The 15465-nt window shown below is 38.1% G+C and overlaps 1 protein-coding gene across 1 annotated transcript in view; it reads left to right on the top strand.

Annotated features, from left to right (window-relative positions):
- The window catches only part of LOC127654081 (VWFA and cache domain-containing protein 1-like), a 121504-nt gene extending 106039 nt beyond the window's left edge, over positions 1 to 15465 (top strand). The window contains exons 25-27 of the mRNA XM_052141060.1: positions 5889 to 5966; positions 8697 to 8798; positions 12209 to 15465. Of these exons, the coding sequence (XP_051997020.1) occupies positions 5889 to 5966; positions 8697 to 8798; positions 12209 to 12456 (428 nt within the window). The 3' untranslated portion in view covers positions 12457 to 15465. The remainder of the gene's footprint in view (positions 1 to 5888; positions 5967 to 8696; positions 8799 to 12208) is intronic.

The raw sequence follows: 15465 nt of genomic DNA, 5'->3' as shown, positions 1-15465 counted from the left end.
CATGGTGGTAGCAGCATCATGCTGTGGGGATGTTTTTCAGTGGCAGGAACTGGGAGACTAGTCAGGATCGACGGAAAGATGAATGCAGCAATGTACAGAGACATCCTTTATGAAAACCTGCTCCAGAGCGCTCTGGACCTCAGACTGGTGGCGAAGGTTCATCTTCCAACAGGACAACGATCCTAAGCAAACAAAGGAGTGACTACGGGACAACTCTGTGAATGTCCTTGAGTGGCCCAGCCAGAGCCCTGATTTGAACATCTCTGGAGAGATCTGAAAATGGCTGTGCACCGACGCTCCCCATCCAACCTGATGGAGCTTGAGAGGTCCTGCAAAGAAGAATTGGAGAAACAGCCCAGAAATAGGTGTGCCTAGCTTGTAGCATCATACACAAAAAGACTTGAGGCTGTAATTGGTGCCAAAGGTGCTTCAACAAAGTATTGAGCAAAGGCTGTGAATACTTATTATGTACATGTGATTTTTGTCGTTATTTATTTTTAATAAATTTGCAAAGATTTCAAACAAGCTTCTTTCACTTTGTCATTATGGGGTATTGTTAGTAGAATTTTGAGGAAAATAATGAATTTAATCCATTTTGGAAAAAGGCTGTAACATAACAAAATATGGAAAAAGTGAAGCGCTGTGAATACTTTCCGGATGCACTGTATACACCGATCAGCCACAACATTAAAACCACCTGCCTAATATTGTGTAGGTTTACCTGGCACCAACAATTATGCCTGGTCCAAATCATTGAGATCACATTTTTCCCCATTCTGATGGTTGATGTGAAAATTAAGTGAAGCTCCTGACCCATATCTGAATGAATTTATGCACTGCACTGCTGCCACACGATTGGCTGATTAGATAATTGCATGGATGATTGTTGGTGCCAGACGGGCAGGTTTGAGTATTTCTGTAACTGCTAATCTCCTGGGATTTTCACACACAACAGTCTCTAGAATTTACTCAGAATGGTGCCAAAAATAAAAAAATATCCAGTGAGGGGCAGTTCTGTGGACAGAAATGCCTTGTTGATGAGAGAGGACAACAAAGAATGACCAGACTGGTTCGAACTGACAAAGTCTACATAAACTCGGATAACTCTTTACAATTGTGGTGAGAAGAATATCATCTCAGAATGCTAATCTGAGATGCTGGTTGGTGCTATTTTGATGGCACGATGGGGACCTACACAATATTAGGCAAGTGGTTTTAATGTTGTGGCTGATCGGTGTATATAAAAGAATCTCTGTTAGCACTCTGTGCATGCATTAATCACTAGGTAGTGTAATTGAGCTTTAATCATGTTCCTGCCGTGAGACTGCAATGGCAAGATGTACAGTGAAAAGGGAGTTATATTTTGGTCTGTTCTCACCCAAAACCAATTGGATCACTTCAGAACATATTGATTAAGCCACTGGAGTCGTAAGAATTATTTTTAAGCTTTCTTTGTGTTTTTTGAAGCTTCAAAGTTTTGGACACCATTCACTTGCATTGGATAGACAAACAGAGCTGAGATATTCTTCTAAAAAATCTTTGTTTGTTCTGCAGAAGAAAATAAGTCAAACACATCTGGGAATGGCATGAGGGTGAGTAAATGATGAGTGAATTTTCATTTTGGGGTGAACTATTTCACAGACACTCTCATATATATATATATATATATATATATATATATATATATATATATATATATATATATATATATATATATATATATATTAGGGCTGTCAATCGATTACAAATTTTAATCGAATTAATTACATGGTGTTAATTAATCGCATTTAAATCATACAAATATTTGCTGAGAAAGCCCCTCATATAACAATAATTCAATATATAATGATTAAATAATTATATAGTTAGCTTTAAATATTTAAAAATATAAATATTTATATATAGAATGAAAAAAAATATTCAGATAATTAAAATGCATTACATTCTTGTAGCAGAAGAGTTAATCATTGATAAGACAATACAAAAAGTGGCTTTAGAATACAATGTATTGTTTATACCATATTATTGAACATGAGTCGATCATTGACATACAGTTCACAGCAATCCATTTCACAAGTAAATTTGTCAATCAGTCTGAGAATTATTATTAGGGCTTGTTTAAGAGCCCGTCAATCTACACCTGCGACAGACGTGCTTGTGTTGTGTCTCGGGTGTGTGGCGTCATAAACATAAAATGTTTAGGTCACTGTGTCAAGATAAATATAGTTTACTACTTAGCTTGTTTGCAGTCACGTGATTCATATGACGCGCAAAATTCAGATGGAGGGCAGGAAGTGAAAAGCACAATGGACGAGATAGAGGAAAGTCCATACTTTACTAGTTTAGACGATATTACGAGAGAAAGGAATAAAAACAGAAAGTCACAACATATCTTGGACTTGATCCTTGTTTTGAAAAGGAGTGATTTTTCAACTGAATACTTGCCTGCCATCGAGGCGTTAGATATAAGCAACTATCTTGTCCTCCAGACATCCTTCTACTCCAGAACACAAATTAAAGCATACAAAAGTATGGAGGCATGCAACTTTTTTTGACCTGTGAATTAACCTAGCAACAAACATTAAACACTGCGGCGCTCTCGATGTTAGCGTTGCGGTTGTTTACGTGATTAGGTTAACCACTCTCAAAGGTGCGCCTAAACGCCACTAAAGACATGGATCATCTGTAAACAAGACGGAGAAGTCATAACAGCTCATTGCAATTGCATGGCAGGGTAAGTTATTTACGTTCGCCTGTAAAGGCTTTGTAAGTCGCTTTGCAATCGTTACATATTTTTGTTCAGTTACAGGGGTACAAACTCAAACAAACAAAGAAAAAACAATTTCTTTAACTTTACAAAGTACGGAAACAGCTAACATAAACATAGCCACATAAGTTGTATTAACTTACCTTTGACGAAGTGCTCACTGCACACATGAGCATCATCCGACTCGGCTCCTCTAAATCGCAGACGCAGGTTGTCCAGCGTTTTTCAGTCAATTTCTTGCATTTTCCCCCTCATGAACAACCACATTTGGTACACGATAAAAGCTCCTTGTGGTTTCTCGGTTTGGTCGATTTGTGCAACCGTAAACTATGCATAACATCGGCATTTTGAGTTTGTGATAGTGCTTGTATGCTAATAATCCTATGTAGAAAATCACTTCCTGCCCTCCATCTGCATTTCGCGCCACAGCAACGCAGTCACGTCATGTGCAAACAGGCATTGAGGTTAATTGCGTAAATTTACTTAACGCGTTATTTTTTATAAAATTAATCGCACGCTATTTACGCGTATATATACAGGTCCTTCTCAAAAAATTAGCATATTGTGATAAAGGTCATTATTTTCCATAATGTAATGATAAAAATTAAACTTTCATATATTTTAGATTCATTGCACACCAACTGAAATATTTCAGGTCTTTTATTGTTTTAATACTGATGATTTTGGCATACAGCTCATGAAAACCCAAAATTCCTATCTCAAAAAATTAGCATATCATGAAAAGGGTCTCTAAACGAGCTATTAACCTAATCATCTGAATCAACTAATTAACTCTAAACACCTGCAAAAGATTCCTGAGGCTTTTAAAAACTCCCAGCCTGTTTCATTACTCAAAACCGCAATCATGGGTAAGACTGCCGACCTGACTGCTGTCCAGAAGGCCATCATTGACACCCTCAAGCAAGAGGGTAAGACACAGAAAGAAATTTCTTAACAAATAGGCTGTTCCCAGAGTGCTGTATCAAGGCACCTCAGTGGGAAGTCTGTGGGAAGGAAAAAGTGTGGCAAAAACGCTGCACAACGAGAAGAGGTGACCGGACCCGAGGAAGATTGTGGAGAAGGACCGATTCCAGACCTTGGGGACCTCGCGGAAGCAGTGGACTGAGTCTGGAGTAGAAACATCCCGCATTCCCCAGGTCAAGCCACTTTTGAACCAGAAACAGCGGCAGAAGTGCCTGACCTGGGCTACAGAGAAGCAGCACTGGACTGTTGCTCAGTGGTCCAAAGTACTTTTTCGGATGAAAGCAAATTTTGCATGTCATTCGAAATCAAGGTGCCAGAGTCTGGAGGAAGACTGGGGAGAAGGAAATGCCAAAATGCCTGAAGTCCAGTGTCAAGTACCCACAGTCAGTGATGGTCTGGGGTGCCATGTCAGCTGCTGGTGTTGGTCCACTGTGTTTTATCAAGGGCAGGGTCAATGCAGCTAGCTATCAGGAGATTTTGGAGCACTTCATGCTTCCATCTGCTGAAAAGCTTTATGGAGATGAAGATTTCATTTTTCAGCACGACCTGGCACCTGCTCACAGTGCCAAAACCACTGGTAAATGGTTTACTGACCATGGTATTACTGTGCTCAATTGGCCTGCCAACTCTCCTGACCTGAACCCCATAGAGAATCTGTGGGATATTGTGAAGAGAAAGTTGAGAGGCATAAGACCCAACACTCTGGATGAGCTTAAGGCAGCTATCGAAGCATCCTGGGCCTCCATAACACCTCAGCAGTGCCACAGGCTGATTGCCTCCATGCCACGCCGCATTGAAGCAGTCATTTCTGCAAAAGGATTCCCAACCAAGTATTGAGTGCATAACTGAACATAACTATTTTAAGGTTGACTTTTTTTTGGGTATTAAAAACACTTCTTTTATTGGTCGGATGAAATATGCTAATTTTTTGAGATAGGAATTTTGGGTTTTCATGAGCTGTATGCCAAAATCATCAGTATTAAAACAATAAAAGACCTGAAATATTTCAGTTGGTGTGCAATGAATCTAAAATATATGAAAGTTTAATTTTTATCATTACATTATGGAAAATAATGACCTTTATCACAATATGCTAATTTTTTGAGAAGGACCTGTATATTGTGCCCCGATGAATCATTCATGCAAAGATTTTTGATTTTGACGAAGTCAAACAACAAACCTTTTCTAAATAGTGTGCTGCTTTCTAGAGTAAATGAGATACTAAAGTACTGATGACATCTAATGGGACCAGAGAGGGATGTAAAAGTAATTTAAAGAACAGAATTCCCTCTTCCCTTGCGGTTGCTCTCTTACATCAAAGTCAAATTCAGCCTAAATGTGCAAGAGTTACAGTTCTAAGGAAGCAAAGCTATGACTTGATGGTCTGATGCAATGTAAAATCAGTTTGAATCAGTTATAAAATACTGTCTGACTGAGCACCTTTAGTCTGAATGCATGTTTTGGAAATAAATTGGTTAGAATGATGAATTCCCTTGAATTGGCTCTTTTCAGCATTTTTCATGTCTCAAATGTATTCAGCGATTAAAAACATCGGAAGTGTTGTCAATGAATTAGGGAATTTGATGCCTGCCATCTTTTTATAAGAAAGACTGGACAAATCAAGATAATGATATACAAATGACTGGTGTTCAATATCTATCTTAAACCTGTAAGAACTAAAAGTTTTAAGATTTTGAAAAAATTAAAACAAAGTTTATGACATAAAATGAATAAGAAATATTTAAGATTTTGTACTTTTCCAGGTCATCCAAAAAGCAAGTTTGGGATATTGACTGTGTTAATTATGCTTTGAAGCACACATAATACCCTTGGGAACGCTGGCATGACATGGATCACAAGGTTTTGCACAAACTTGTGGAGTCCATGTCAACGCAAGTACATGTCATTATAGCAAAAAGGGACATCCAAATACTAAGAAACTCTGAAATTCATGTTAATTTTTGTTTAAAGTTTTCACCTATATGACTATTCTGATGTAATTATTATGCAAAAAAACGCAAAATAGAAGCATTTTCACATGTTCAATTTTGAACCCTACTGTATATTGTGTTAGATATGCAAGGATTTCTTAATCTTTCTGATCTCCTTTGCCTGTCTACTCCCCTTCTCTCAACAGAGATGTCTGTGCGGATGTCTAACTTGGAAAACGATCGAGATGATAGAGATGAAGACGGTCACGAAGACAGAGGAATAAGTAAGATATACCCATCTGTTTGCCTGTATGCCTGGCACTGCTACACACAGATTAACATAAACAAAACCTTTAATGCCCATTTTGCATTAGTAATTATTCTGAGGGTTTTTATGTGCAAGTAAGCTAATCTGCAGTATTGTACTCCACACCATTAATGCTGTTTTTCACAAATTCTATGCATCAGACTCCCAAATGGCTGATAATCCTTGAATCTTTGTAAAGATGTGCTGTTTTATTCTCCCAGTGAAAAAGGTGGACATTTATTAAAAAAAAATGGTACTGTCATTCTTGCCTGGTAATTGAAATTGAAACAGCCATGTGGGTTAGTCTGATGTCATAATTGGTCTCATCTTTAGTGACAATATGATAATATGTTCCCAATCTGCATTCTTATTTATTTATTCTTATTTTGTCATTTATATTTCACAAGTGCAACATGTTTCAGTATCAGTTAATATGGAAATAAAAATGGATAATCACAGTGAAGAATTGGAAACAAGGAGAAATGTGAACTATACCACAGAGTAGAGGTGTGCACGGGCATTAACAGAACGTTATGGGTTCAATACAATTTAAGCTCTTTTAACAGTGTTTGTGGCATAATGTCTATATACACAGAAAATGCCTGATATTCAACAGTTTGTCGGGTGCTGTACCAGCAGTGCATTGATTATGAGGTGTTCATCAGACATCCAATAAAATCAGCAACATGCACACACATTTTTAAGGGGCAGTCGCTTTAAAATTGTCTATCGATTGGGCGGTCTCCATCAAACTGGGTGGGTGCGCACGCACTTGCAACCTCAGTTTCTTTTTTTGCTATAATTCAAAACATTAGGCTTAACAATTTGTCATTCACTTTGTGTCCCATTCATAATTAGATTCCAATGTATGTTGAAGGCAAAAATATAAATGGTGGATTATTTGCACTAAACGGGAAAATTGACACCTGGGTTTGGGTTAAATTTACTGGTTTAAAAACTTCTTTGGATAAGAATTAAATGCGTAATCATTGTGTTGAACAGAAGAATGATTAGAAACTATAAGAAGATTCAAAATCCTTTCTGTATATTCTTTATATTCATGAAGCACAGAAGTATGGGAGGGTTGGTTCATAATAAAAAAATAAAAATAATATGGTTGTTACATTTCTGAGCAAATAAGAATAAACTTAAAAGATACAGTTATATCATGTCAGACTTTATGCAAACAAACACAAACTGACGTGTGTAACATGTTCAAATAATGATTGTGAGTAAAGGTGCTGTACAGTATTGGGTACCTTTCTATGTGTATTTTCCAAATATTCCATGATATGCATGATATATCGTAATTGTAAATCAACTTATTGTGCTTGAGCGAAATTATGAACAATGAGGCAGAAATACGAACTAAACTTTCTTCATTTAATTTTAAATTAATGCATTTTTACACCTGTACATACTATTAAGCATTTAAAAAAAAGTCATTTAATTTTGGGTGGAATTTCCAAACCCTGGAACACCCATGGCTATGCCACAGCTTCATCGTAGGGGCATCTCAGCAAAAGGGCAGGGGCTCGAGCCCCTAAGGCCAGCCCCTCTGTACGAGCCTGCAATAAGGTGCTTTTGATCATTAAGTCAAAATAATAAAGCAATGCTTGTGGGGTTTTGGATGTCTTAGTGAGACATCTTTGGCTATGCTCACACCACAGCTGAATGTGGCCCAAATCTGATTTTCTGCTTAAATCCGGTTGTTCACACAACATTTTAAATGTACGCTGGTCTGTACAGCCTATGTAAACAAACCCTGGCATGTTCATTGTTATAATGTCAAATGTAATGACATTGTTACAACATGTTATATACAGACGGGTCAGTTTAGAAGTATTGGCTTTTCAGACCAGTGTCTGATATGGTTACATTTAAAATTTCATGGGAACAATCTTGCAAAATTTAAAGGGATAGGTTGCCCAAAAATTTTAATTCTCCCATCATTTACTCACCTTCATGCAATCCCAGATGAGTATGACTGTCTTCAGCAGAATACAGAGATTTTTAGAAGAATATCTCAGCTCTGTAGATCCATATAATGCAAGTGAATGGTGATCAGACCTTTTGTAGCTCCAAAAATCACATAAAGTAAACATAAACGTAATCCATAAGACTGTGGTTAAATCTATATGTTCAGAAGCGATATAATAGGTGTGGGTGAGAAACAGATCAAAGTTTAAGTACTTAAAGTCACATGTGTGCCTGTTTAGTTTCACTTTCACTTCTGAAGATATAGATTGAACCACTGGAGTCATATGGATTACTTTTATGTTTGCTTTGGGATTTTTGGAGCTATAATGTTCTGCTCACCATTCACTTGCATTGTATGGACCTACAGAGCTGAGATATTCTTCTAAAAATCTTTGTTTGTGTTCTGCAGAAGAATGAAAGGCATACACATCTGGGATGTCATGAGAGTGAGTAAATGATGAGAGAATTTTCATTATTGTGTCCCTTTAAGCAGAAAATAATTAGGGTCACAGATGTGTGAATGTAGCTTTTTAATTTTTCCTCAGGTTTATCTGGGAAATCTTTTCCAGTATCACTTTAGAACATGTCTTTATAGATGAGAAATATTTATGCCTATTATTGACTATTGTATTTTCTGTTCTCCAGCACTGGGCTTAGGTCAACCAACAATCCAAGTGTGTTATTGTTACATGACCATTTGTCTCTGTTTCTGTCTCTCTCTCTGCAGTTAGTAACACACGATTCATTGCTGCTGTTATTGAAAGGCACACACACAGTCCAGAACGTAGGCGGAGATACTGGGGCCGGTCAGGTACTGAAAGTGACCATGGTAAGCCTGTGTGTTTCTGCACTCTTCCCTTGAATTAACTGTAAAGGAAAAAGATATTTGTGAATTTGAAAATATCCCTTTGAAATAAGGGTCATTGATGAATTCAAAACTGTGACCATACAATTTCTCACCTAAAAATAAAATGTGCCTCAGAAAAAGGAGTTATATTATTGAAAGAAAGCGAAGCCTATACCTGTACCTTAGTTTATGCTTGTGGTTAGCCTCTATTTCATTGGAAGCTCAAGGCTTGGGTTACACCGAGTCTACAATACAGGCTAAATAAACTTCCCCTAAGGGACAGGGCTTTCTAGAATTCATTGTTTAACCAGCTAGAGGAGAAAGGGCTGCCCTATTCCACAAGGAGAGGTGCAACGAGAGAGCCGGATTAAGAAAGACAGAGAAAATGGGTAGATTGAGATCGAGAACAGTTAGAGATGGCAAAGATCAAGCACAGAAGTCTCTGAAAAGCTTATTTTCTGTATTTTTCAGAGTTAAATGTCACTTCCCACTGGCTGCTTGGTCATTCAGCTTAAGGGGTCGTTTTAAGGAAATATTGATTTAGCTTTTGAGTGCATGCACTGTATGCAGGAACACAGCGATGAAGCCTTTTTCTGGGTGCTCTGACTCATTGCTGCTCCACCAACACACAGGGTGTTCACCAGGAGCAATGTAGAAATATGAGCACCGGCTTTAGATTGAGGTTGAAAGACTTGTTCCAAACAGAGATACGTTTTCTTCTGATGTTTTCACACTGCATATAAAAACAGTTTTGTTTTTCAAATCCAATCTTTAGGACAGACTGATTGTACTTTGATTTCGGTATTGTTTGACTCGTTCGCTCAGTCACTATTCACTACATAGTGAATGTCACATGGTTCGCTGTATTAGGAAAGAGAGAGCAAAAATTTGTATATTGTGCACTTTGTATAATGTTACACCTCATTCATGTCCGGAGTAATTTCAAACCACTTCTGGATGAGGTTTATTAAATTGGATTTCATGTTTTATTTATTTGTTTGTTGTTCAGACCATAAACATAAACACTGCTTTGAGTCAGATAAACAAAAAAACCAAAAAATAATTATTTTGTCTAAAAGCCTGCAGCACTTGTTTGCTAGCTTAGCTCTTTTATATATTTCATGTCTAGATCCTGATCCAGAAACAGCATCCCAACATTTTCATCAATAGTTTCATGCTCACTGCAGTTTTAGGGCTGATTTCAGATCAGCTCACTGAGACCGCTCATACAAACATTGATCAAAGTCAGGATCATGAGAGGTTTTTGACCTTTCTTTCACCTCCGATCCTGTTTCAAATGTCACTTCAATTGTGGCTGGATGTTTGGCAACTTGACAGCAGGGCAAGACCTTTGTGCGCTGTCTGTACTTTACCTTCATTTATTTCAGGATATGCTGTATTTAACACACACTTCCCTCTTTCTTTGTTGCCTTTGTTAGCTACTTTCCTACCACACACAATTTTAGATGCCAGACACTGTCATATCTAATATTTATTTCAACTATCTGATGCGCTTGTCTTTCATATTGTTGCTTTAGTTGTACACAGGGCAATGTATTTTGTTGGTTGACATAACATGGACATTAACTTTTCATGGACATCAAGATTTTAGGCTAGAGTTTGTTAGTATAATGGAACAAGTATGTTTAAGTGATAACTGTTCACTGATTATTTTATTGTTAATGATTTATTCTTACTACTTTTCACCATTTTAATCACATTTTAGTTTTTTGTATTTCATATAAATAAATAATGGGCAGTATTTGCCCCACAGATTTAATTGACAGGTGCATTTTTATTTATATATTTTTACATTTGAAGGCATAACCCCCCACCCCCCACCGTAAAAATGGAAAACATAAACTGTGTCTCATGGATTTGTCAAATACTTCAATCTATCAAGACTTTATTCCCACTTTCCCAAAGAATTTAGTAAACAATCATTATATTAAATGCCACAATATGTATAATACAAATATAATAAAATATTAAGAACTGCGTACACTGATCAGCCACAACATTAAAACCACCTGCCTCGTGCCACCAAAACAGCAAAAATCTTAAAAAAACATTTTACACTAAATAATGCTTTTGGAATGAACTATGTGTGGAGTTTTCAATGATAAATTTATATTTTATAAGAGATGTCACAGACGATTTTGCGACTGGTAGGTGTCACTTTACGGCTCTCCCCACTCATTTATATGGTTTCCACAAATGGTGACTTATTGTCGAACATGCTAGATGACCATTACTCTCTCCTATTGTAGAGCCATGGAGGTTGTTATCTCCATATACATCGATCAGCCACAACATTAAAACCATCTGCCTAATATTTAATTGGTCCCCTCGGGCCGCTAAAACAGTACCTGCATCCCAGAACAGCATTCTGAGGTGATATTCTTCTCACCACAATTGTACAGAGCAGTTATCTGAGTTATTGTAGACTTTGTCAGTTCGAACCAGTCTGGTCATTCTCTGTTGACCTCTCTCATCCACAAGGCATTTCCATCCACAGAACTGCCCCTCACTGGATGTTTTTTGTTTTTGGCACCATTCTGAGTAAATTCTAGAGACTGTTGTGTGTGAAAATCCCAGGAGATTAGCATTTACAGAAATACTTAAACCAGCTGATCTGACACCAACAATCATCCATGCAATTATCTAATCAGCCAATCGTGTGGCTGCAGTGCATAAAATCATGCAGATATGTGTCAGTTCGTAGGGAAATGTTCTAAAAAAGTATCTGTGGTGCTAAAAAAATCCTGTTTGTTTTGAGTGACCTGTCAACAACATGGACTTAATCAATGGCATGAGTTGGGGTTTGACTGACTATTGTTTGCTTGAAAAACAGCAGACGGGAGCATATTCCGAAATATTGTTTGAAAACTATGTTTATTTTTGCAATTCCATTCGGTGGGGTAGAATTTACACACTTCAGCTTTAAAATTAAAAGTAGTCTTGTAAAAATAAAAATACAAATAATAATAATTCCAGACCTGTAAAGAAACAAAAATGTTTTCCTTGTGTACATACAAGGTTGAATAACAAAAAAAGCTGACTTGCCTTAACATGATTAGGAGGGTGATTTAGATTAATGAGGAATTGAAGTGCTCATGATGACTTCATCTAGTTCCCAACAGCCATTTCCACAAGATGACACACAGACAGGTATAAGAAGATGCTCTAATTTCCATTCTACATTGTAATTTTCTGATACAAAAAGCTATCAGTTACAGTAGAACAAAAAATTTGATAAAAAAAAAATAAATAAAAAAATAATTTTTAAGGCATTCAGAAGATTTGGCACCAATTTTAATCTTTCCTCTTGTTGTGCCTATGTTTTATTTTTTTTTAGTTTTAACATTGATTCTCTATCTGTTTCCACGTAGGCTATAGCACCATGAGCCCTCAAGAGGACAGCGAGAACCCACCCTGCAACAACGATCCTCTTTCAGCAGGCGTTGATGTGGGCAACCACGATGAGGACCTTGACCTGGACACTCCTCCGCAGACAGCTGCTCTTCTCAGCCACAAGTTTCACCCCTATCGACACCCCCACACACACCACCCTCTGCATTTGCACACGCACCATCTCCAAGCGGCCGTCACAGTACACAGCGTGGATGTTGAGTGCTGATCCTGCCCACGTGTAACCCCAAACTGCCAACCCGGACTTTTGAAGCCACTGATCACCAGTCCTTGATCATCACCCACCATCAGCCCTCCAACCAGGCCCTGCATCCTCCCAATAGGAGAGAACAGAACTTCGCCCTTCCCAGGGCATCTGCTGGTGGAGCAGTTGTTTTGTTCTAGCTGACCTAATGAGGGGGCCAAACAGTTGGCCTCTTTAGAGGTAATTAGGGTGTGGACTGAGCAGGTGCATACAAAGCTCCTCGTTTTTCTTTTTTTTTGTTCAAGGAAACAATGAAGATAAAATGATTATTTTTCTACTATTTATTTAACTAGAGTTGTGATGGAGCAATGAATGGAAAAAAATTATATTGACTGACTTAATTTGTCAGCTTTTCTAACTTCTAAGTTCATTTTCGGGTCTGGCTATGGTTTCTCCAGCTTTGAAGGATTCAATTCATGGAACATTTGAGTCATTCACATGCCATGAGCATTTCTTGTGGGAGAGTAAACAAAGTCTTTCAAGCAACAATTGACATGAATGCCTGTGCTGCACATCAGAATCCAGCCATCTGCAAGCAGAGTATTGGAAATGTGATGGTTTTCATTTGTGAGTGTGCGAAAAGATGGCTAATCTCCACACTGTACAGTGTGACAAAGGTGTAGTGTTCCACATGGGTTTAGCCTTCAAACCCACTGCCAGATAGTTGGAAATATTTTAAAGATGACTGAGAGACTGCTCAGTCCTACCACTGTGTGTATAAGCTCTTGTTGTATTTCTGTCTGCCCAAATATTTTACACTTGTTGTGAGAGAGAGATAGAAAAACAGAGTGTTGGTGCTTGTGTACGTAATTGTGTGTGAATGTGTGATGGTACAGATGCATCATCTCCATTAATGCTGTCATTTTTTGTAAGTCATTAGTCAGTATTGATGGAACACCATGATATTTTTCAAATCCTTCTAGACCATGTGCACTTTTGTTCAACTGCCTGTCTACTAAAATGTAGATGTTGTGCTCCTATGATTTTAGAGGGATTGTGTCTATTGTTTTCTAAATGAAATGATATATCATGTATATACATCTAAAGTTTAACAAAGTAGCTATAAATGTGTCATACACTTCAAAAATGTTATCCTTGTCAGAAGTGTTTTATTGTGTCATCGATGTTTAAGTTCTGTACAGCATTTTTCAATCATTCTGCAAATGATCTGCAATTAGAGCATTAGAATGGGGATAAAGAGCCAACAAATGATAACATTTGGATTTTGTTTTCAAATTAATATTTTATGTTTAAGTAATGCCCAAAATAACTAGTCATATGCATGTCAAACACATGCTATCAGAGCAAAACAACATTGGTATTTCATTTCTGTCCAGCCATATACACAGGATGTTTCAGCTCCAATCTCAGTTCTGTTGCAGTGGCAGTTATCTAACTTAGATGTTTTCCAACTGTTTTAACCAAGTATAATTGAGCATGCTGAATTACACTAATCACATTTTGCAGTGCATCCGGAAAGTATTCACAGTGCTTCACTTTTTCCACATTTTGTTATGTTACAGCCTTATTCCAAAATGGATTAAATTCATTATTTTCCTCAAAATTCTACTAGCATTACCCCATATTGACAATGTGAAAGGAGTTTGTTTGAAATCTTTGCAAATGTATAAAAAATGAAAAAATCACATGTACATAAGTATTCACAGCCTTTGCCATGACACTCAAAATGTTGCTCAGGTGCATCCTGTTTCCACTGATCATCCTTGATAGTTTCTACAACTTGATTAGAGTCCACCTGTGGTAAATTCAGTTGATTGAACATGATTTGGAAAGGCACACACCAGTCTATATAAGGTCCCACAGTTATCAGTGCATGTCAGAGCACAAATCAAGCCATGAAGTCCATGGAAATGTCTGTAGACCTCTGAGACAGGATTGTATCGAGGCACAGATCTGGGGAAGGGTACAGAAATATTTCTGCAGCATTGAAGGTCCCAATGAGCACAGTGGGCCTCCATCATCTGTAAATAGAAGTTTAGAACCACCAGGACTCTTCATAAAGCTGGCCGCCCGGCCAAACTGAGAGATCGGGGGAGAAGGGCCTTAGTCAGGGAGGTGACCAAGAACCCGATGGTAACTCTGACAGAGCTCCAGCATTTCTCTGTGGAGAGAGGAGAACATTCCAGAAGAACAACCATCTCTGCAGCACTCCACCAATCAGGCCTGTATGGTAGAGTGGCCAGACGGAAGCCACTCCTCAGTAAAAGTTTTGCCAAAAAGGCACCTGAAGGACTTTCAGACCATGAGAAACAAAATTCTCTGTTCTGATGAAACAAAAATTGAACTCTTTGGCCTGAATGGCAAGCGTCATGTCTGGAGGAAACCAGGCACCGCTCATCACCTGGCCAATACCATCCCTACAGCGAAGCACAGTGGTGGCAGGATCATGCTGTGGGGATGTTTTTCAGTGGCAGGAACTGGGAGACTAGTCAGGATCGAGGGAAAGATGAATGCAGCAATGTACAGAGACATCCTTGATGAAAACCTGCTCCAGAGCGCTCTGGACCTCAGACTGGGGCGAAGGATCATCTTCCAACAAGACAACGACCCTATGCACACAGACAAGATAACAAAGGAGTGGCTACAGGCCAACTCTGTGAATGTCCTTGAGTGGCCCAGCCAGAGCCCTGACTTGAACCCGATTGAACATCTCTGGAGAGATCTGAAAATGGCTGTGCACTGACGCTCCCCATCCAACCTGATGGAGCTTGAGAGGTCCTGCAAAGAAGAATGGGAGAAACTGCTCAAAAATAGGTGTGCCAAACATGTAGCATCATACTCCAAAAAACTTGAGGCTGTAATTGGTGCCAAAGGTGCTTCAACAAAGTATTGAGCAAAGGCTGTGAATACTTATGTACATTTGATTTCTTTTTGGTTTTTAATTTTTATAAATTTGCAAAGATTTCAAACAAACTTCTTTCACATTGTCATTATGGGGTATTGTTTGTAGAA

This window comes from Xyrauchen texanus, chromosome 13 (genome assembly GCF_025860055.1).
Source record: "Xyrauchen texanus isolate HMW12.3.18 chromosome 13, RBS_HiC_50CHRs, whole genome shotgun sequence".
In the NCBI taxonomy this organism is placed as follows: Eukaryota; Metazoa; Chordata; class Actinopteri; order Cypriniformes; family Catostomidae; genus Xyrauchen; species Xyrauchen texanus.
This window is presented reverse-complemented; position numbering and strand designations above follow the sequence as displayed.